General features: G+C 38.7%; 2 protein-coding genes and 3 long non-coding RNA genes across 7 annotated transcripts in view; 4 read left to right on the top strand and 1 right to left on the bottom strand.

Annotated features, from left to right (window-relative positions):
* The first annotated feature begins 679 nt into the window (after positions 1-679).
* Positions 680-12,093, top strand: LOC136245825 (uncharacterized). Its single transcript, XM_066037299.1, has 4 exons — positions 680-2,100; positions 11,635-11,741; positions 11,789-11,848; positions 11,898-12,093. The coding sequence occupies exons 1-4, from the start codon at positions 695-697 to the stop codon at positions 11,948-11,950; spliced, it is 1,626 nt and encodes a 541-aa protein (XP_065893371.1). The 5' UTR covers positions 680-694; the 3' UTR covers positions 11,951-12,093.
* On the top strand, positions 8,283-8,921 carry LOC136245852 (uncharacterized). The gene is made up of 3 exons (XR_010696158.1): positions 8,283-8,363; positions 8,419-8,556; positions 8,608-8,921. It is a non-coding gene; the product is annotated as an uncharacterized lncRNA (long non-coding RNA).
* On the top strand, positions 9,532-10,783 carry LOC136245851 (uncharacterized). Its single transcript, XR_010696157.1, has 4 exons — positions 9,532-9,675; positions 9,838-9,920; positions 9,975-10,057; positions 10,660-10,783. It is a non-coding gene; the product is annotated as an uncharacterized lncRNA (long non-coding RNA).
* On the bottom strand, positions 11,973-22,720 carry LOC136245827 (uncharacterized). The gene is made up of 2 exons (XR_010696144.1): positions 22,608-22,720; positions 11,973-12,130 (listed from the first exon to the last, which is right to left on the bottom strand). It is a non-coding gene; the product is annotated as an uncharacterized lncRNA (long non-coding RNA).
* Positions 12,755-24,627, top strand: part of LOC136245826 (uncharacterized) — an 82,295-nt gene continuing 70,422 nt past the window's right edge. Inside the window, exons 1-4 of one of the 3 annotated variants that reach the window (XM_066037302.1) lie at positions 12,755-12,934; positions 12,980-13,098; positions 13,184-13,243; positions 13,306-13,500. In XM_066037302.1, the coding sequence (XP_065893374.1) occupies positions 12,866-12,934; positions 12,980-13,098; positions 13,184-13,243; positions 13,306-13,411 (354 nt within the window). In that variant the 5' untranslated portion in view covers positions 12,755-12,865 and the 3' untranslated portion in view covers positions 13,412-13,500. Of the gene's footprint in view, positions 12,935-12,979; positions 13,099-13,153; positions 13,244-13,305; positions 13,501-24,627 lie in introns of those variants that run through there. The other 2 variants (XM_066037301.1, XM_066037300.1) reach the window with 2 other exon arrangements.

Raw genomic sequence — 24,627 nt, forward strand, 5'->3', positions numbered from 1 at the left:
GGACACTTTTCTAAACAGTGCCTTTATTCTAACAAACATTTAACTCCTTAACAACAACTTTCCAGCGCAATTCACTCAAAATCCACGTTCAACCCACAAAACAAGTTGTACACACTGCGCGTTAAACAGGTCGCCAAACACGTAGAACCTGTCTGAATACATAGCAACCAGCCGTACGCGCGCCATTAAAATATTTTTGTTCATTAAGTTAAAACTGAAAACGTTGTCTTCCTGCCTTGAACTGCATTACTTACACTTACAGGTGTTTGAAGGTTAGTCCTAACTAGTTTGTTTACCGCATGGAATGCCAATGTTGGAATAAATTTCTGTCGAAGTACTAGTCTGAATAAAGTGTGTTACTGGTGTTACCAGGCACTGTACTGCTTTCTTCGGATGGGCTAAATGTTTCACAGTTGTTGTACAATTACAGAAGTTATTTTTACGTTATTTTACAATAAAATAACTAGTTGTTTCCTGTTACTTGTCGTACATTTTTTTGTTGTAGTGCGAAGAAACAAGCAGGGCAATGATAGACATAATGCAATGGAGAATAGCGATAGGTACTCATCACCTCCGGTGGAGGCGTAATTCTAATTACGGGTTAACAACTTTAGGTGAGTACCATGTAGACAAATTAATGTTCTTCATTACGGTATCGGTTAAGGTATTCATTACCATGCATGTTTTTATTACTATGCTACTGCTGCTACAAGCAGGTGATGTTGAAAGTAACCCAGGCCCAAACTTTTTAAGGACTTGTCCAAATTGTGATGAAAAAGTGCTGGCAAGAAAAAAGTTGTGTAAATGTGGATACGTGCTTAACAAAAAAATAGGTAGGCCTACTGGCACCAGTGCAGAAGCGGGCTTTAGGGTAACCACTGGTCGTGCTGTAGGTACCACTGCAGAAGCAGGGTATAAGGTTTCTAATGGCCGTACTGTAGGTACCACTGCAGAAGCAGGGTATAAGGTTTCTAATGGCCGTACTGTAGGTACTACTGCAGAAGCAGGATATAAGGTTTCTAATGGCCGTAGTATAGGTACCTCTGCAGAAGCAGGATATAAGGTTTCTAATGGCCGTAGTATAGGTACCACTGCAGAAGCAGGGTACAAGGTTTCTAGTGGCCGTAGTGTAGGTACCACTGCAGAAGCAGGATATAAGGTTTCTAATGGCCATAGTAGAGGTACCACTGAAGAAGCAGGTTTTCATGTTTCATGTGGAAGACCTGTGGTATATAAATCAAATACAAGTGACAAACTAATCACCACAGATGTGAACTGCGTGTCGCTTAGTGATGAGCTCCTAACTTTAGGAAACAAGAGGATTGCACAACAAGTTCGCTTTGACTCTAAGCCATTAGCAATTGGGATGTGTTACTGTTGCGGCAGTATACTTTGGTCCAGAGTAGATAATAGTCATACCAACCTAGTAGACATCAAGTTAACAGAGGGACAAATACCAGCAGTAGCATACCAGAAGGCAATGTTATCTGCTGGTAAAGGTTTACTAGAGTACCGTCATAAAAGTGGTAAAATGTATGCATGTGCTGTATGCAAAACATTAAAATGCCCTTCAGAATTTGAATTTCATGTTGGAAAATATGAAGGCATAGATATAGAAGAATGGGATATGAGATTTCCTGAAGTCATATTGAATTTAAAAAATCCAGTAGAGCATTGTCAGATAGCGTTATGTGGAATCTTTTCTACAACGGTGAAAGACGCCAAAAGGCACCAGTGGCGTCACATTCAAGGAGAGGTAAATGCCTTACACAAGCTAGATAGGCACTATTATGGATTGTTTGGATTTTTATTAATAAACGAAGACTTAAGTGATAAGTTTGTAAAGTATCCAGAAGCATATGAAAGAATCAGACTGGCTTTACATTGGCTTAAAAAGAATAATCATCTATACCAAGACTTCCTAGCACGCTTCGAAACCCTTTATAGATATGTTAGACAGGAAATTGTAAATCCAGATGTTTTAAAGCTTGACCAGAATAAAATATTAGACAGTGAAGCAATAGGTTTGGCATTTCCTGTTGACTTGGAATATTTTGAACAATACTCACCATTGTATGGTGAGATGGACATTGCCGGTATACAAAATCCAAAGTCACACCTAACTGATAAGGTACAAGATAACATTGAGCAGCTAAGGGAAACCACCAGTGTACAGTATGGACAAAAATATTTGTTAGAAAAAACATTTCCACACCTTTTCCCATATGGAAAAGGCGGGTGGTTTTACAAGTGTGTCCACAGGCTATCACATTTTACTAAAACTAAGTTGATGGACTGTAGAGGTTATTTTTCAAACGATCAAAATTTTCCCTTTTTTTGTTTGATTATAATGACTAAAATGAGGCTGCGGCAATACAACAGTAAAAAAATAGTAGAAGTTAGTAAACTAGAGCAAAGTTTAACTGCTGGTGAAGTAATAGCAGCTGACAGACCAAAAGATAATGATAACTATGCTTCGTATGGCACTGATGTGCCACGTGTGATTCCAGGCTCGAAACAATATTGGAAGTCTTTTGGGTACGACCTTATAGCTACAGTAGAACAGCTTGGAGTTCCCGACTATTTTATTACTTTGTCCCCAAATGACAATTGGCCCCAAATTCAAGCAACCATTAGGAAAGGCTGGGGAGCCAGTGCTGAACCATGGGAACTCAATGACCTATCCACTAAAGGTGACAAAGGAGAATCAGTTGGCTCTCACCCCTTAGAGTCTGTGCTTGGTGCCGAGAAAAGATTCAGTGCCTTTATGGATTTGCTTTTGGACAAGAAATCTGGCCCAGTAGGTGAAGTAACAGACTATGTCACTAAAAAGGAATATCAGAGAAGGGGAGGGATCCACTGGCATATTTTAGTGTGGGTAAAGCCTGGTACTGCCCCTGAAAATGTCGTAATGGCTGAGCTACCTCGGGCCAGTGATCCCAATGATAAAAGGACACAACATATTAGACGAATGGTACAGAAATTTCAAATGCATCGGGAATGCCATCCTGAGAGATGTTTCAAAGGATACGGTGGCAAAGTCCTTAGTAAATGTAAGTATGGGTTTCCCTTTAAGGTTCCCCAATTGGTTGAGGAATTGGACGAGGAAGGAATACGTTACTTGTATAAACGTCGGTGTAAAGAGGACTGCCTAGTTGTACCCTATAATCTTGAAATTCTTCTATTTTGGGGAGCTTCAATGAATATACAACATGTGTCAAAGCATGGGTTTGAAATGTATCTAGCCAAATACGTTTCTAAACCTGAACCAAGTTTTCAGGTTAATTTGTCTGAAAATGCAAGCGATCCAGAAAAGTATTTGCGTACCAGAGTGGTAGGGTCTTGTGAAGCAATAGATGTCCAATTGGGTTTTAACCAGTATCATATAAGCAGAATGACTGAATTTCTGCCAACTGAATTAAGGCCAAAACAAAAATTTTTAAAGAATAAAGCAACACTTGCTTTCCTGCCTGCTAATTCAGTTGATGTGTACCAAAAGTCTAAATTTCAAGCTTATATGGAGAGAAACGACAAATTGTGTGATATAACATATCCAATGTATTTTCAGTGGTGGCGAAAAGCAAATGCTGGAGAGCAGAGTAAAGGTGAAAATTGTGTAAAGAAGGGTGTGGCACCTAGTGTAGGATACAAGGGAATAGATGAGTTTGACGAATTGATATTGTCTATGCAAAACAGAAGTGATCTTATGGTTGAGCTTAGTGCTAAATTAGATGTTTTAGTGGATAATTTAAATAGTAGTGATAGCAGCGTGACTTCTGGAATAGTCATAGTCCTAGGTAATGTACTAAGTGATGATATCCTAGGAGTGTGTAAAAAACATTTAGCGGAAAATGGGTACGGTGACATTTTGTGTGATAGTGTCAGTGATGATGACATCACCAAAGCCACCACTTTAATAAATAATGCTGAATTGTTAGATGATGAATTTGTAGCTAAATTTAAAGTAAAATTACATTGGCTTCACAAAAAGTTATTGATGTGTAATGAAGAAAACGAAATCACTGTAACTCCATTGTACATAATGTTACAAGCTCACCCTCCTGGCTCTATGTTAATGGATACTGATGGCAATTATTGGATACGACGAGCACGTGCATGCGTTACTCGGCACAGATTTATTTCCTTAGATGATCAAGAAGCATTTTATGAAAAAAAATATTTGTTAGAAATACCATTAACTTCAAATGATAATATAGTGTCTGATCCACCTTCGTCTTGGATTAAACCAGCAATGGTAGCTGGGCTAGTAGTAGAGATTTCCAACTAAATTAAATAATTAACATTCCATACATTCATTGGTATGAAAAATATTGTGCATTTTGTCAGGGTCATTTTAGTGCAAACCCCACCTCAATCAGTGGTTCCTATCAAAAGATATAAGGAAAAGAAGTGGACAGTGTGATGATTTTTGTGTACAGCATTTCAATGCTTTTTATGTATATTGCATGGCACCAAACACAATATACAAAGTGTCATAAATCTAGATAGGAAACTAATAACGACATGAAATTTTCACCACATATCTATTTTAAGAAGAACAGCATATGAAGTAAGTAAAACCTCTCAAAAGTGACCACTTCTTTGTAGACTGACCACTCACAATATTACATGAATAAAGCAAGTGATGCATAAATAAAACTGTGTATTATGTAATACTAAATATATATACACAGGTACTTAATGCATTTTCAAGGATAACTAACTAGAAAAATCGGCAATATTTTATAAATGGCAAGTACTGGCATCACAAGTCGCAATTAACACGTACTTCGGAAACATGACAATCAGATAACACAATGTAAGAGCAACATTATTTTTAATATAGATTTGTTTGGACATTGCTCAGCTTTATTTGTCACATTGTAAGCACTAAGGATGATAATTATTATATAACACAATGACATCACTGTACTACAAAGAGAAATTATAAATAGTTTCTGATCAAAATTACAAACACTGAAGCTGCTATAAAATGGATCAAAACAGCAGTAAACACACCAGAATATAACAACAGGTACGTGTGAAGCCATGTAAGGTTGGTATGACATGCCAGTCTCCACTTTTGAAAAGATTATGCTCAACCTTGAACCTTATTTTTGCAATTCCGCGCAAGACAACAAACTGCTCACCTTCAAACTATACTTGCATCGATGCAGGGGGGTGCCTTGAAGCCCAGGGTGATTGTAATGCTGAATTCTGAGCAGTGTTAGATGGCGATTTACCTTTAAAAGCGCCATATTTCCATCGTAATCCAACATCAATCGTCCTCCAATCAAAAAACACATGGAAAAATCGAAATCAGCATATACGGTTTGCCCAGAACCACTTTCTTCGTCCTCATCAGCAGCAGATTCACGCGGAAACACTCGGAAACTTCAGCTATCACAGGTGCCACATTATTCCAATTAGAATTACGTACGCAATTATTTGTATGGGCTTCCTATGGGGATTTTTATTTCTCAAACTTTGATTTGCTGTATTTCAATAAATACCGCATGGTTAATCCAGTAAAGTGCAATACAAAGTACAAAGCATTGGCTACCATTTACTGGAACGGCAGTTTGTGAAACGTTTATTGAAGGTGTATAATTTAAGTAGCAAAAATATGAGTGAAAAATTGGTAGGTTGGAAATCGCTACTAGTAGATGAAAGTCACGATGCAAAGTCTAATTTAATGGATGCTGTCAACCGTGGCTTCTCATTCGACAATATTAAATCAATTGTCAACCTGTATGTAGAGCATAGGTTCCTTGATGAAGGTGATGCAGATGTGTTTCTATCAACAATACCTATTGGTTCAATAAATAATGAAGAAACTAAAGAAGTGACAGACCAGTTGTTAGATGATGGCGAGGGTAAATGCTTGCTTCCTCCACATCATGCACCTCTAGAAGACTATATGAGCAAATTTACACCATCCCAAAAACGTGCATTTGAGCATTTAAAAAGTGGAATGCAAAGTAATACACAAGTATTGGCTGCACTGGTAGGTGCTGCAGGCTGTGGTAAGTCTTTCCTTATGGGTGCTGTTGTAGAACACTTACGGCAATGTAATATGGTAGTAACCAAACTGGCTCCAAGTGGCGTGGCGGCTGGTTTAATTCACGGAAAAACAATACATAATTTCTTTAGGTTAGATATTACCGGTAAAACGTCACTCCAAAATGGAACAGTTGATGCAACTGCACTTAGAAAGACTGACATAATAATTTGTGATGAGTTTGGAATGATAGATTGCAAAATTTTTTTAACAATGGAACATCTTTGTAGGCGCTTTTCTACAAAGGATGGACGTTATAAACCATGGGGTGGACGTCATATACTATTGTTTGGCGATCCTGCACAATTGCCACCTGTTTCAAACACAGATATATTTAACACAAAATTGTGGTCTCACTTTAGTATTTTGCAACTAAGAGAAATAGTCAGAAGTAAGGACACACAATTAAGTTCCATACTGACTAAAATTAGGAAGGGAGAATGTGACGAAACGGTCAGTTCTGTATTAAAAAGTCGCCTGAGAGATGTTGATATTGATGCAGTGGACTTGACCCGAACTGTTATAATATGCTCCAAGCGTAAAGAGGTAGACTTAATCAATGAGGAGTGTCTAAAACGAATAGATGGTGAGACACATGAATACGAGGCCAACGACACAGATAGTAATGGTCAGCCATTGAGAGAGGCAGACAAACAAAGATTACAACGAGATTCCATGCGCCTACCTGATAGAATTAGTTTAAAGAAAGGTTGTCGCATAGTGCTGAGACTTAACTTACAAGTATCACAAGGTTGGTGGACATGACTCCTAATTGTATATTAGTGTGCAAACTAGGAAATCCTGATAGCATGTACCCTGTTGCAAGAACCAGACAGAGAATAGACATTAAAGGTGCATCGTATTCAATACTACGATCACAGTTTCCAGTACAGTTAGCTTATGCAGTAACTGTGCATCGTGTACAGGGCTTAACAGTAGACAGTGCTATCGTAACTTTAAATAACAATTTATTTGCTTCTGGTCAAGCCTATGTTGCACTCAGTAGAGTAAGGAAACTTGAGGATTTAACCCTATGGGATTTTTCACCCAGTGCAATAAAAATAGCACCTTACTATAGACAATTACTAGAATGGTGCGACTGTTTTGACCAAATCAGACCAACAGCATATGATGGGCCACCTGTAAGATACCCAGATAGACAGCATGATGATATTAGCTGTGCCACGGTGGAAGGCAATATGGAGACTGCTTTGGATGCAATGTATCAGGCATGTGAAGCTGCTACCATGCTTCATGCAAATGCAAATTTAACTGCCGAGCAGCCTCGAAAAGCTGATAACTCTAATAGTGTGCCATCTTCTGAATCAGCTATTAATCAGAATAAGAAAAAGAAAGTAAGAGTTACCATAGCTAAAACTAACAACAAAGGTAAAGGAAAAAGGCAACTGCAAAATCTGTGGATGTATCCACCAGAAGAAGAAATCGTGTTCCAGACAAGTCCACAAAAGGGGTTAAGAAAACTAAAATTTGTAAAGATTGTGTGTTCACTGATGTTGAAAACGTTATAGGCCCTAATAGGATAACCTGGCCAGAATATCGGTATTATCAAATTGACCAAGCATGGCAGGAGAATGCTTGTTTAAGGACAGGTATGCATCTTACAAGTGCCAACGAATTTCAACCAGGTGGCCCACATGTAATTTTAACACGACCTGACTTGAATTCACTAGTCAATGTCCAGGCTGATGGTAATTGTCTTTTCCGCGCATTGGCATGCGTTGTAACGGGGAGTGAATCACAACACATGCAAATGCGCAATGCAATAGTTAGTTACATGCATTCCATTGAGAACTTAGTAGTTGGTCATGATTCAGAAGGACATGCCAATTATTTACAACCATTGCATTGTTCCACAGTTGAACAATATGTCAACCAAAGTAGCATGCTGACAAACGGAACTTGGGGTTCCAAATTCGAAATAATGATTTTTTCTCATATGTTGAATACTAATGTATTTAGTTTTGATGCAAGTAGTAATACCTGGAGTGTATTCTGTGCAGCCAGCATTGATAGAGATAGACGCAGAGACTACCATTCTATGAGTATTTATATTTACTTCAGACACTCTCATTTCTACGTTGTGCCATCAGTAAGGAGAGTGTAGCCTTGTGGTAATTTTCTTGTATCCCTTCAAAGTTAATATTGTTTGCAGAATATATATATAGCCTGAAGGATATGTGTGCTGAGTCAGCTACAAGTGCATTTTTGTGGGTATAAAGATGGTCATGATATGAGTGGGGAAGGTGGTGTGAATAGCAAAGCAAAGAGAGTTGGCTATAATGTAAGTAACTTAATAATGTATCTATTACTGTATGTACTTTTAACTTCTCTTGCAGAATTTATATACGTGTTAGCAATCTTGTTAACACCAAATTAACAACACTTGCTAACATTACTTATTAGCAACTATGATGTGTTGAGTTTAGCCGGGAAAGGTGGTGGGTAAAGCAAAGGAGATAGAATTTACTAACCATGTAAGTACTGTATCTATTTTGTGCTTAAAAATTTATTAATAGTACTTTTAGTTTAACTAGAAATGTACTTTTGGACTCATACATAAACGTATGTGTCAGAGACTATTTGGGCACATAGTAGCCTAGACAACGCACTGTAGAGGGAACAACATAATGCGAGGAAATCTGTAATGTAAGTACATTTATGTGAATTATAAATGGTGGATGCTTTTGACTCATTCATGACTTCACTAAAACAAAAAAAAATTAGAGTAACTATGAGTAAAAACATTAAAGTAAAACAAGCTAAACAGCTATCAAAAACAAATACCTCAATTGTAAATGATAAGTTATCTAGGAAAAGAAATCATGTGTCAGACAAGCGCTCAAAAGGTGTTAAGAAAATTAAAATTTCTACAGATTGTGTGATTACTGACGTAGAAAATGTGATAGGGCCTAATAGGACAGTATGGCCAGAATATCGGTACTATCAAATTGATCAAGCCTGGCAAGAGAGTGCTTGCTTAAGGATGGGTATGCATTTCACACATGCTAATGAATTTCAACCTGGTGGCCCAGATGTAATATTAACACGGCCTGACTTAAATTCACTAATTAATGTACAGGCCGATGGTAATTGCCTCTTTCGTGCATTCGCATATGTTGTAACATTGAACACTTGTTAGTTGGTCATGATTCAGAAGGACATGCAAATTATTTAGAACCTTTGAATTTTACAAATGTTCAAGAGTATATTAATAATGTCAGTGACATGTTGAAGAATGGAACATGGGGAACAGATTTTGAAATGATAGTATTTTCTCATATGTTAAAGACGAATATTTTCAGTTTTGATGCAGGAAGTAACACCTGGAGTGTATTTTGTGCAGCTAATATTGACAGAGAAATGCTAAGAGATTACTCCAGCATGAGTGTGTATATTTATTTCAGACACTCTCATTTCTATGTTGTGTCATCAGTAAGGACAGAATAAATTGGTGTTAAGAGACATACTGTACTACTAATATACGAACATTCTTTGCTTGACTTATTCACAGACATATAGTGGCTGTGTTGCATGCTATACTTGGTGGTAAATGGGGAGGAAAATTGGATAAGTCACCAAAACTCCCATTTTAAGTAAGTGAAATATTTGGCTTAATATATTTACCATACATTTACACAAAGATATTATGTTGATTTCTCTGTGCAGAATCATTTGTATGTGCATAATCAGATGTATAAATGCTACTAAGGAAACAGATCACAACAACGTGTATCTATTAATTTATCACCATTAAGGACTCCACAAGTAGTGTTGAGTCCCCTAAAGGGTTCGAAACGTGTGGAGGAAGGATGGGTTACGTTAACAAACAACAAAAATAGTAACTTCATCAATCGTAGTGTTAACTTGTATCTATTAATTTATCACCATTAAGGACTCCACAAGTAGTGTTGAGTCCCCTAAAGGGTTCGAAACGTGTGGAGGAAGGATGGGTTACGTTAACAAACAACAAAAATAGTAAGTTCATCAATCGTAGTGTTAACTTGTATCTATTAATTTATCATCATTCAGGACTCCACAAGTAGTGTTGAGTCCCCTAAAGGGTTCGAAACGTGTGGAGGAAGGATGGGTTACATTAACAAACAACAAAAATAGTAAGTTCATCAATCGTAGTGTTAACTTGTATCTATTAATTTATCATCATTCAGGACTCCACAAGTAGTGTTGAGTCCCCTAAAGGGTTCGAAACGTGTGGAGGAAGGATGGGTTACATTAACAAACAACAAAAATAGTAAGTTCATCAATCGTAGTGTTAACTTGTATCTATTAATTTATCATCATTCAGGACTCCACAAGTAGTGTTGAGTCCCCTAAAGGGTTCGAAACGTGTGGAGGAAGGATGGGTTACATTAACAAACAACAAAAATAGTAAGTTCATCAATCGTAGTGTTAACTTGTATCTATTAATTTATCATCATTCAGGACTCCACAAGTAGTGTTGAGTCCCCTAAAGGGTTCGAAATGTGTGGAGGAAGGATGGGTTACATTAACAAACAACAAAAATAGTAAGTTCATCAATTGTAGTGATAACTTGTATCTATTAATTTATCACCATTCAGGACTCCACAAGTAGTGTTGAGTCCCCTAAAGGGTTCGAAACGTGTGGAGGAAGGATGTAACAACAGAAATAATGTATTATCTAGAGTGACTCTGTATTGGTTATCTATCTATTTGTTGTATATTATTAAGCACAAAAGGCAATTGTTGGTATTAAATTTGATAATAGAATTTCACTTAAAGAGTGAGTTTTGTGTAGACGTGATAAAATAGGGGAATATCCCTATGGAAAAAAGGAATTTTCTAACATCACTTGATCTATTATATCACCTAGAGTGACGTAGCGTCCGTGTCACTTCCTCGGTCACTTCTCTGACACAAAGACTTTTGCTATATATAATTATTTGTTTGGCTGGTGTAATATGTGCCACAGGCTGGCGAAGCGCTACCTGTATAGTGCGAATCGAAGCGCAAGCGTATTAGGTGAAGCGCAATTATAATTAGCTAATGTCTTCCCGCACTCATACACCAAAAGTTTCTGCTTAGGCCGCCAAAGATAGAAATTTCCATTGGCTAATATAACCTGGCTAATACACTTTGCGATAAACTTTTGACACTGTTAGCGTCGAGTGTAGCTGGACTGGCTTTATTACCTGGTAATACATGTAGCTATGGGATAGCGCATTTAGTATTGTTCTAATGTCGTTTTAGAAATGACTGAATCTGGAGAAGAACTTCTAGATATGGAAGTTTCACTGCCTACCACCAACAGCCATGAACCAAGGACATATGGGCCACACACCCCTCTGCTGGAAGCGTCTTCCGGGGCCTCCAACGCAACACAGCCCCCTACTCCACCACCCAACAAAAAGAAACTGCCACCCACTCCTCCACAGCAACCAAGGCCACCTACCCCTCCGCAAGCAAGACCTTTCACTCCTCAACCGCAACATGGGTTAATGAGGCCCCTTACCGCCCCACCACAACAACTTCAAAGTTGGAGGGGCACAGGACATCAAAATTTGAGGGGCACAGGAAATTGGAGGGGCACAGGACAATCTCCTCAGCAAAGACGGCGTCAAAGGGGTGGGAGAGGTAGAGGTGGCTTCAGAGGAAGAGGACGTGGCTACAGAGGTGGTAATAGGTATGATATTACAAAATTGAGCAATATAAAAATAATTTTATCTACAGGGGAGGGAGATATAACCCTAATCGCCCCAGTGCAAGAGGCCACCATGACAATCATGAAAGGTTAGTGCATAAACAGTTTAAATGTTTGTGACATGTGCCTCTTTTACAGGCACACATCTACTATTATTTATTGCAACAATTGCAACTATTATTAGCCAATAACATTATGACATCATCTACTATATACTATTAAACTTATTGTTAAAAGAAAATATTATAGAACATACTGTACATGATCTTAAGGGATGCGATTACATGTGCATGATGCATATAGTTCTCATCATGTGTTCTTTAGACAATAGCACATCAGTTGATCACTTTGTCAAGATTCGCTCCCCGTACCTACACATAAAAACATAAGTATCAACATAATTCTATTCCACACCTATAAAACATTGCATAATAATGGTAGGAACTACACCAGGACAACAATGGGCTCATATGGTGTACAATGTATGTCCTTACACACATGAACAGTTTTGTTCCCACAATTACACAAGAAGTGAGAAGGTAATTTGGTCGGATTTCTAATAAACTAATGTTGATTTATTATCTTAAAACAGCACTGGCTGTGACAAAGCTGAATTTACTCAAGGCCAGCAAAGAAAAGGCGACCAACAGATTAGACCAGGTCTCAACATACGATTGGGGTCAATTGATACTATTAAAGTTCACCATGATAAAGTCATCACACAGGAGTATTTATCACGATGAACAATACCACTATATTTGTTGATACAACATAACTATGCACGTACATACAAGTATTATCATGGTTGCATTGTTGTAAGTTTTAGTTGTTCCGCCTCAGTTTTCATTGCATCATTCTAACACCTCTGCCTCAGGCGTTAATAATTCGAATATGCTACTGTGGAGCATCTTACTGTCTTAGGAAATGGTCTGCACCAGGGGTAATGGTAAAACCTGGAACAGAGAAATGAGGAATCGGAAATCAGAAACGGAGGAAACGACGGAAACAGTTGTCCTCCTGCGCACGTGCTGGTTGGCTACTGTACGCGTTCAGCACTGTAGAGTGTTGAGTTGGACTGAGCCTAAGTAACTCGGAGGTCTTAAGAAATGGATTGGGGTTATTGGGATGAGGGATCTGGAGCTGAGGACGATAGAAATAGAGAAGAGTTAGAAGAAGTAAGTGCTAGCTGATCACATCTCTATACACGTATACCTACGTAGCGATCATACGACTACTCTAATCAATTGGGCAGCTCCAAAAGTAGTGCCATAACTCTAGTGGAGAGCGATTTCGAGGAAGACCAGGCATTAGAGTGCATGTCTACCTACAGTTATAGCAGGTATGCTTTATCGGTACGCCCCAATCGTGCCAGCAACTTAGATATACTCAAGCAGTGATGCGAATAACAGTGAGCCTATGTGTAGATGGAGTGATAGTGAATCGGACGAGCTACCAGCTGCTCCTATTACCCTGGCAAACTGCAGGTACAATAGTAGACTGTTCATTGCAATTAATGGTATCTGCCTTGCTGCTGGCACACATGCAGTGACACATCAGACAGTGATGAAGCTGCAGCTGACATCAGCAAACACTTGAAGGAGCCAACATCTTCTAATCCATCAACAATTGGGTATGGCTATATTGCTGTATGAAACTATATAATGCTGTGAGGTAAACTTAAAACAGTTTGCTGTTACTCAATGTATTTATAACTGAATTTCCTAAAACTTCTTACTGTTCATGAACAGTATGCATGCATGTATATAATTTAATATTGAGATAATCGTTTTTGATCATCAATACTTGGACTCGAGATATAAGGTTTTATTATTATTGCATAGCCTAAAGTGCACAGTTTACACATTCTTATATTGTATGACCATGCACAGGACAACTCTTAATCAAATACTAGCACCCAGTGTGGGTTTCAGTACATGGGCTCCTCCTCTAGCTACATATCACTATTGATGGATTGAGCATCTCTGAATGTAGTAAACACATTCTTGAGATTAATCATCCTGGCCATTAGCCTCCAGTACTAATGATGTAACCAGACCTTTTACCAGCACTTGGTGGGCAAATTAATGCATAACTCTTTTTTTTAATATTTACTTCCGTGGACATGTGTATGTGTGTTGCACAGAAAAGTAAAGTAGAGCGGTATAAGTATCATTAATTTGCTACCAGCATCAAAGTTAATTACGCATTCCTTTTACCACATAATAGGAATTATGAGCAAGGAGTAGTACAGCACCACCCCCTCCCATCTCTCTGTGGGAAGATCCTGTGTTGCATGACTGAATGACTTATGTTCCGTGTCTTTAATAAAATAAATGTCCTGATTTGGCTATGGCACTGACATTATATAGAATGGCATAGATGCTGTTCCTTAATAGCTGTCCCCACGCATTAGGCATTTTCTACGTTCTACTATCCTACATTATTTGGTGACTACCACCAAATAGAATATATTGTCCATTTCTGGTATCCAGTATTGCAAATTATCAGTATGATGATCACTATTCTCCAGTAATCTAATGCTATTTAACCAGCTTGTAGCTACAGTACATGAGCTATTGGTATGTACAACTGATAGAAACATTTTTTGTTAGGATACATACAATCATAACTGTTCAACTTCAATTGCATTTGCCTAAACATTGTGCATGCACAGTACCATGCAAGTCAGGTACATATTTGTTGTTTTGATATAGAAAAGACGATACACCTGTGTACAAATACACAAGGCACAAGGAGCAGTTCACAATGGAACAACTAGCTCATATAGTAGTGCTAAAATCAGTGGACAATAGTCTTATCTGCACAAGACAACCAACCTCTGTTTGCAAGAATTCAGCTTATGTTGTGGACCTGCAGTCTCTCGATGATCCAACTGACATTAGAGCAGATGATAATGGAATATGGGAACACAATGGATCCCCAAATACCTATATCAGTGTCCACCGAGAAGGTGATGGTTCACACAAGATATATAAACGGACCAAACTCGGAAGCACGTCGCACCACTTCAAGTTAACTCGAAGGTATTACCGTCACTCTGACTCTCCAGACTTCAGACGAATTATCACTACAGCAGAAGGTAAGTATATCTAGTCACATGAATGAGTTTAGGATTTATATTTATACGCATGCACAGTATGCTGTTATTAGTGCTAGCAATTTATTACTAATTAAACAGTATGTAACACAATGTATTTTCATGCCAGTATACTCAAATGTTTTCTGTAACGTTATTGAAAGATTAACTGCAAGCATGCTGGTGCCCTAAAAACTATTCCTGGCTTTTTCTGAACTCAACCTAAGCAATGCATTAGTGAATTGTCACATAGGGTAGCTGATGTCTGGCCAAATATTTTCAATGCATGCACAGTTTTGATGTAGTGGATGAATGATCTAATTGTGATTTAATTGATGTATGGCTCACAAACAAGCATATTATCTTTTCTTGTTGTTTTTTTCTTATGCATCTTTCTTATAATCCAAATCAAATCCTTGGTTATTACAATTACCGTATTTGCTTGATTTGTGCTGCACCCTCGAATAGTACCACACTGCAGCACTATTTGAAGGTCTTTATCCTTGTTTCTGATGATTGTACCACACCCTCGAATAGTACCGCATTATACTTTAGTGATTACCTTTTACTAGTGTTCTCATACCTTTAGTACTAATGTCTACCTCAATTTAAGGAAGGCGTTGTCCAGGTAAAACTTAATGGCTGTCAGATAATTGAAATTCCAGATATTAGTTAGTAAATTGACCATGTATCATGAAGCATAACATGGTTGGCTATGACAGGGGCGGATCCAGGGGGTTCAGAGGGTTCCATGGAACCCCATTTTGTGTTAGCTTCAGTAAAACCAAAATCGAAACTTTAGACTAATAGAGCAGTCACCCTAATAGAGCATTCATTATAAAAATAAAGCGAGGAATAATGTAACCTAATGACCTCAATTGGTAGTAAGGTGAACTGACGAGATGAGTAAGAGTACTTTAAATCTTTTATTTATTATTATTTTGGTCTCAGCTTTACAAATTGTGTGAAGTATAGTCACCAAAACGAAAGTGGAACTCCTCTTTTTGAAAGTCTGGATTCGTCCCTGTATGAGTACTTGAGTGAAAGAATGGTTCTGTATAGAATAAGCAAATAGCAACGTGTTGTGATTGTTTATGAACCTATAATGCAGAATAGCTATAGTAGTGGCAGGTTTAAAATGTGACCAGATCTTGGAAAACCGATCCAAATCGCACATCAGGTAAAATTGAACTAACAGCACCAGTGAATAGCTACACTACTATACTATTGGTTTTGACCCTCAGCATTGCTCAAACCACTCGAGACTGGTTTTAGTAAGTGTCTGTTCTGGGTGGTGTGAAGACCTCGAGTGGCGGTTTCTGGCCTTCTGAGGAACCTGGCTTCAAGGGAACCAGTGGCGAATGGGTGGATGGCCTCATACAGTTGGCCAGATGCTTTCTGTTTGGTTTTTGCTGTATATCAACCACTAAGGAGCCAGTACAGCCCTGTAATCTCGTGTCTGACCTTCAAATCACGCCAGAACTCCATTTTGAAGTCTAACCCCTATCCCGCCTCCGGCCCCCACCACCCACCCCTTTGTTAGCTCTGGTGATACCACTCCACTCGTCCAACAGCTCAGATTTTCTATTTTATTTGGTGGGAACCTCTACAAGCAGCTAGAAGTACTGGAAGTGGTCTGAAAGGTAATAAATTGGTGCATCTCTTGTGTAAATTTCGTACGCGTGCTCGCTATCCTTGGCAAGTTACAATGGCTTAAAATCTTTAAATGCGTTTATCTCGAAACTTCTAATGTGCGATTTAGATTGGTTTTCTAAAATCCAGTCACAAATAATAATAGCACACCCTCGAATAATACTACTACTACAGTGCGGCACTATTTGAAGGGCATTATCCTTATTCAAAAAATAATAGTAGGGGCATACGCAGGAATTTTGAAAAGGGGTTTCCACTACAGCCAAGTGACTATTATGTTAGGATATTGCTTAACTTGACAGATTCTGGAAACCTGAAATTTCAAGTTCTTAATGTTTCAAGTAGTGTGTAAAATCCAAAGGGGTTTCAGGGACCTTCCTCAGTACGCCCCTACCTGGGGCACAGATCAAGTAAATATGGTACACATTTTATGAGTTTTATAGGTTGTGTTCAACCATGAGCCTTGTAACTGTTTCTAAATCAGATTTGTCACTGTTCAAATTAATTGTTTCAGCAGTAGTTGTTGTAATAGGATGATTACGTATAATTGCATAAGTAACTTTGCATCATTATATCATGTAGATCACTGTGGAAATCTTCAACAATTAGCATTTGTCCAGTATACTTTTGACAACAAAGAACATGCTGTTGAACTACGGCCTCATGGCAATTCGAAGGGAAAGATGCCATTTCGTCGCACTAAGCCAAGTACACTACATCTTGTGCAAGAAAATGCAACACATAAGAAGCCAGCATTGCAGAATTTAACAGATGTGGAGAATCGAGCAGGAGGAATTGTGGGTGCCAAAGCCAGTTGTGATCTACCTCGAAACCGTCAACAAGTTTACAATGCTATGAAATTTGTAAAAGCATCTGCAAATCTTTCTAGTTGTACGTCTGATTCAGTCAAGTATGATACATTGGCTGAAGTTCTACAAATATGTAAAGCCACCATTGCAACACATGAGGCTTATATTCGATCAGTGGAAGCAACTCCAGAACCTATGTGTGTCCTAGCAACTGACTATCAGCTATCAGATATGGAAAGGTTTACTACTGGTAATGTTTTTTCAATATTATCTGTCGATCCTACATTCAACCTTGGTCCATTTAATGTAACACCTTGTACTTATCAACACATGCTAATGAGAGCACCTCCCAAATATACCAACCATCCCCTTTTACTAGGACCAGTGCTTATACACCAGACCAAGACATTTAATGCTTTCTATTACTTTGCTTCAACTTTAATTAGGCTTAATCCATCACTGAAGAATATCCAAGCTTTCGGTACAGACGGAGAGTCTGAGCTAATTAAAGCATTCAGCTGTGCATTCCCACATGCTGTCCATTTAAGGTGTACTAATCATCTTCATCAAAATATAAAGGACAAACTCCGTTTACTTGGGTTTTCACAGGAAATTTCTAGAAATATCATTGCTGACATATTGGTACTCAAGTAGGTAGTCATTTTGAGAAGGGAATGGTTGATGCTGAAGATAAGAAGTTGTTTCTGGGTTATTTGGAATCAGTACAGCACAAGTGGAATAACCTAGAAAGAAGCATCAATCCGGAAAACCAACCACAGTTTCATGCTTGGTTTGCAAAGGAAAAGGCACCCATTATCATTGAGTCAGTACTTCTTGAAATACGAATCAAGGCCCAAATAAATGGAACACCATTACCACTGTTTACTACCAATAGCAGTGAATCAATCAATCACGTCATCAAAAATGAAGTTGAATGGAAGGAGAACAAACTCCCAGCCCTTATCGCACATCTTAAGGCTATCTGTGATCGACAAGTATCTGAAATGCAAAAGGCTGTGATTGGCAGGGGAGAATGGAGATTAATGCCATCATATAAGTTAGAAGTGCCAGAAAGCAGCTGGTTTCAGAAAACACAAGAACAGCGTAGTAGACATTTGAAGAAAGTCATGGAAACCCTACCTGTGCATGAAACTATCTGTAATAGTAGTGATACCACTCATGACTCATGTGGACCAACACATGCGTCTTCTTCATCATCAGCAGCAACACATAGAGGCTTATCCATTTCAGTAGAAAACACTGGCATTAATACTTTATCTGAGGGAACGATACAAGGAATTTGGAAAAAGGCTGAAACACTTACTCAAACTGAAGGACATATTCTAATGGTTCCATGGAGTTCAGGCAACAGAGACCGGCTAGTGAAAAGTACTACTGGTGATCAGCCCCATTTAGTGAAACCACATCAAAAGCAAAGTCAGCAATATTGTTGTGATGACAAGTGTCCCATGTTCAAAGGGTTTTCAATCTGTGCACATACTGTTGCTACAGCTGAAGCAAATGGAGACTTGGGATCTTTCTTAACCTGGTATGTAGCTAACAAGTGCAGACCAAACTTAACATCTATTGCCCTACAAGGAATGCCAACGGGAGCTGGGAGAAAGGGAGGAGTTGCCAAAAGGAAAAGGACCTCTCGGGTTGCAGTTGAGACCTGTTCATCTCGATTTTCGACCACTGTACCAGATCCCAAAAGGGTCTCTTTAACTCAGGGAAATACAACCAGTGGAGCATATGTTTCTAGTCCATTGCAACCAGCAATAAACTATCCCACAGTTACTTTGCCTACCACAGTGTCACCTGCTCCACTTCATGCAAGTACTAGTACTGCAACAGGCCAGTTGAGCAATGTTGTTCGTAATCAAGGAATTGCTTCTTCGTCTTCTTTGATTTCTTTGCAACCATCCACAACGATGTGCCACGTTGTCACTGCACCATCCCAACTAACTACTGTTTCAACTTCAGGACATTGTATCACTTCTGTACCTTACTCAGCACAGCAGTTATCCCCAGTAGTAACTACACCTGTTGCCAAACAAGTGGCTAACATTCTCCAACAAATTCTAATGAATGCAGGGAACACCTTAGGTCAACAAGCTGGGACATCCCCTGCAATATCCAGCGTCAATCAATCAGCCTCTCAACCAGCTAATCCTTTCATTCTTAAATTTAAAACTAATCAAATCCGTGTCTGTCAGTCATGCCGTCAAAAATTTTCAAACGATTTACAACTGATTGTTGCACGAGCAGAGCGTCGCCTGGTACAAAACATGGCTACTGGCACAAATTTTTTAGGGAGGGAATCTAATTCGCATTACCATTTACAACTCTCTTGTTTACGACTGGCCTGCCCTTCCTTCAGTGGACCACAGCTTATCATTCCAGGAGAAGTGAAAGCAAAGTTGACTGATGGTCACATCAGATTTATCGAGCAAGAGCTATCTATTAAAATATAATTCTGAACTGGACACTAGTGGTTGCTCAAGACTAGTTGATTTGCTGTCATGTTTGATTTTTTCTGTTATGTAGCTACACTTAAATTTTAGAATTTATGACAAAAAAACTGTGATAGTAATTATAATGAATTGTTTTTTTTTGCTAATATGTGTTGAAACCATCATAATAAATGAGACATGTATATACATTTACAAATTCAGTAACCCTCGGTCACATGCGACCACAAGGCTGGTGATCAAGTGATACCAACGTGGGTATGGCAAGGGAGAAAAGTAATTACAATTACAAACAAAAACGATTACAAAACAAAACAAAAATATTAAATTACAAGTACATTATCACAACCACTCTCGGCAATCCCTTGCCATAAAAATCCTCTGGGATGCAGTCATACAAACCTTCGAGGCATCATCCAGCATCCGTCGAACCAGTGACCTTGTGATATTGATGTCCTTATCAATAAAATGTAGTACATTGTAAGTGTTAGTGACTGAAAATTGCTGGAAGTGACCTAAAACGCTGATCTCAAGAGTCTCATAAAAGTTGGTAACATTTAACCGATCTAGCTCTGATAGAATTTGGTGGTATTCAGCCTTATTTTGTTTGCGAGATCTAGCCTGCTCAAGATGGTGGGCACTGTCCAATGGACATGTCAGTTCAAATAAAAGTATACTAGAAGTGACGGTATTATGGATAACAATGTCTGGTCTAAAGGGGGTCACAATCACATTAGGTGGAAGTGTAGATGGGGGTGACTCACTGGCTCGCAAGTTAGGAAGGTCAGCATAAACCCGGATATAGGGCAAGTCAATGTAAACCCTGATGAAACTGTCGACCAAAGACTGAATGACTAAATCATGTCGATAAGTGTACCTTTCCTGAGATAACGCAACCGGACAGCCCCCCAAGACATGAGCAGTAGTTGGACGTGAGGAATCACAAAGTACACATTTTGCATGACATTGTATATTCCACCTTCGCAAGTTCATGGCAGTTGGCAGAGTGTCCGAAGCCGCCCGCAAAAGAAATGACAGCTGACCAGGATGCATACTGGATAGTAATCGGTTCCAAGTTCGACAAGAGGTCTCAAGCTCTGCAGAGTCTGCAAACTTGCACTGAACAGAAAGTGTTTGAAGATGATCCTCAGAAGTAGATTTAGCCTCACTAAGTAGTTGAGTCTTAGCTGTCACATATAATGATCTCGCAGTAGGTAATGAAGAGAGTTGCTTCCAGGCTGTAGATAGGATGGAATAATCACAATCCTGAAATTGCAGAAATTCTTGCCCTAAATGTAGATGCACGCCCAGCTCTTGGAGCTTAGGGTCTGAGGAAGCACTGATACATGACAACAAGCTAATCTTGGCCTCTCTTGTAACATTAGATACACTTGGGCAGCATATCCCCGGGTAATAAAGGACTACACGTGTTGCACTTCTTGGTAGATGTAGCCATCTTTTCAAGTAGCGAGTAGCCATAGACTCCATCTTCGATATGGCAGTAGGTGTAACTGCATCCACACTAAGGTGGAAACGCAACAGTGATAAAATGTAGTTTCGATAAATCCAAAGTTTGTATTCTCCACGTATGCGCAGGGTGTCAGTAGCTGATAGTAATTCTGTTATCAGAGTAGTCGTATGATCGCTACGTAGGTATACGTGTATAGAGATGAGATCAGCTAGCAGCTTACTTCTTCTAACTCTTCTCTATTTCTATCGTCCTCAGCTCCAGATCCCTCATCCCAATAACCCCAATCCATTTCTTAAGACCTCCGAGTTACTTAGGCTCAGTCCAACTCAACACTCTACAGTGCTGAACGCGTACAGTAGCCAACCAGCACGTGCGCAGGAGGACAACTGTTTCCGTCGTTTCCTCCGTTTCTGATTTCTGATTTCCGATTCCTCATTTCTCCGTTCCAGGTTTTACCATTACCCCTGCACCAGAAGCAGAGAAAAGGAGGTTGTAGCTATGCCCCTCGCCATGGTGTGGGTAACCGCAAGTCTCTTAGTGATAAGAGACTCAACCATGAGTTTATTTGTGAATAATTAAATGGCATTTTAATCAGACTTCAAAGAATTTCTTACATACCATTTTCTAAGCACAATAATGGAAGCCAACCATTCCCCAAGGAGTAGCATAGGTGCAAGAGACCATGACTATACGTAATAATAATTATTTTGTCAGTGGATTCATGTCTGCATGCAAGGGGCAGAAACTACCAATAACAATCCACGACTGAGATATTTGTGGATTATTGGTGACAAATTTCTGACTCCTGGTGACAACTTCCTAGTTGCAAATCCTCTACTAAAACCCTAAAAACAATTGACTATCCCTGGGGTTTGTTACTCGGAGCTAGTAGGTGGGGATTTGTAATTTTCAGAAGTGAAAATCCCGGCCTTCCCCCCATCTCAGCCCATATCTGTGGTAGTCGGAGATTACATTGATAGGTCCATTAAACAAACAATATTGTATGGCTATTTGTGCTGCAAATGCCCCTACCCTGGGGATAAGTAACAGTATGAAGGCCTCTACTAATCCTCACCCACTGTCTGACCTGACGTAGGTAGGTGGGGCGTGACACTGACAGTCAAATAGTGCAAATTTCTAATTAATGCACTCTATACATGAGGTTTTTGCAATGTTTTTGTATAAATCATCCAAGAACTGTTAAACATTATTAACTCACAAATCGGGAGAATAGGTAGGGGTGTCTATAAACTTCATCATCCTAAACTCTACAATGAAATTGGGGAGACCCGAGAGACCGGGCTTGTGAATTGAGAAACGTAAATGAACAGTGTTACAAAGGCTTACTTGTTACGAAGTCAAAGGGATGAACACCAGGGTTCAATTCCTTTCTGTGATCTTGGCTTGAACCTACGTCCTCTGCTCAAACATTCTTCTATGAACGCGAACGTTGACTACGCAAATAATTAAACCATAAATGTCTTTAATTTTGATTGTGGGTTTTGCCACGTTATTTGTTAATTAACAAAACCCGCTGGGGACAAAACTCTAATGTAGAGAAACAAAAAAGTGTTAATTAAAACGCTAGTGTACAAAACAAATGATTACTAGTGACTAGTAATGAAGTAATCTGGTTTGCAATTAGCTAGCAGTGGCTTTCAGACGTGACTGCAGCTGCTCCGATCGAGTCTACAGTTTTCAAGCCAGTGTTGGCCAGTTTAGCTATATTTAGTTCCATTAACATGTCAGTTATAGCCATGCAGTGCTTATGAGCTACTGGTTTCACTGTCCCTAGTAATGATATCGTCTCCAGAGTCTGTTCAATACCAAACGTGAACATGATGTAGCTACTGATGCCCGTTATGTACTGAAGCAATGTGCGAGGCAATGTGGTAAAGTCCGCTTCCAATGCAAATTCACTGTAAAGGCATGATAAAGAAGCTTTCTTGTCTTGATACTTAACTGTTGGAGCTCTTGCAGTGTAAATTTTCCATCTGCAAAGTACAACATTGTGTGATAGATCCAAAAGGTTATCTAGGTAGAGTCATCAGTGATGAAAATAATTTCATTTCACAGTAGCTATATAGTTCACAGCCCACACAGCCCAGTAGACATAATGTTCGCTGTATAAACGAATGTACAATCAAATACAACAAAATTACAGTCTTAAAAGACTTACTCAGCATGACTTAGCTAACTTAGTGACTAACAATGATAGAGTATATTATATTTATTTTTTTGCCAATATTTGTATGTTCTGTTAGAGTACTGTAAATCCATCAAACTTGTATTGTAATGAAGCACGGACCAGCTGTCCAGGTATTTAGTAATTCTGTGAAGTCCTTTAACTGCTGGAAATGTATATCAAAAAGTACTTTAGAGAATTATGATTGTCCTACTATCCACATCCTCCAGTTTTCACTTCTGTAAATAAATTAATAATGTAAAGTGACCACAACGGACATTAAATATGTTACAAGTTAAATTATATATAGTAGTAGATAGAGTATATCCAACACTGCAATAGCCCTTCAAAACATACTGCATTATGAAATTACATCAGTATTACATCATATCTGAATGCTCTAGGATATTTTCAGTAAATTCCAGCATAAGGATTCGACATGAAAGGTGATAGATGTTGATACGCATTGCATGATATATCTAAGGGAAACCTGTAATTGTACTTCAAATGTTATAGGCAAAGATAAGACCTTTGAGGCAGTTAACATGTTGTGGTGATAATAAACTATTAGATATAACAATAACGCAGTGTGTTTTGAAGGGCTATTGCAGTATTGGATACTCTCCTGACTACTATGAACTCTTGATTATATACGTGTTACATAATGACATTAGAATCCTATCAATTGGAACTTGCCTATATGACACAGAAACCTTTTTTGTGGTGTAAAGAATGATGCAATCATCTGTTCGGAGTTAATGGCCACACAGAACTGAATATTTGACCACAACTTATACAATTACTTCCTAATTGCACTCAAATCTGTGTAATTACTTTTAAGTATTAAGTGCAGGTCATTTACCAATAAGCTGGGGTGGAGGCAGGGGCAGTCCATCTGGCATAAGAAAATATTGGCAGTAAATAAAACGGTGACTGCATGTTCTTAACTGACTGCTCTATTAGAGTATTTTGATCTTTTATGAACTGGAAAGTTGAAGGAACAGAGAAGGTATAGGGGGAATGCTACTCCCTTGGTTTACATTTACATTTACTTACACTGCAGTCTGTGGCTGTATTATAGGTACTATTTTTGTTGTAATAATTGGTTGTGTTTGATCCAAGGTCAATATTTGAATTTTCTATTAAGGAACTGTAGCTAAACCATTTAGACTTCCAGGTGAC

Source organism: Dysidea avara, chromosome 15, assembly GCF_963678975.1.
Source record: "Dysidea avara chromosome 15, odDysAvar1.4, whole genome shotgun sequence".
Taxonomy (NCBI): Eukaryota; Metazoa; Porifera; class Demospongiae; order Dictyoceratida; family Dysideidae; genus Dysidea; species Dysidea avara.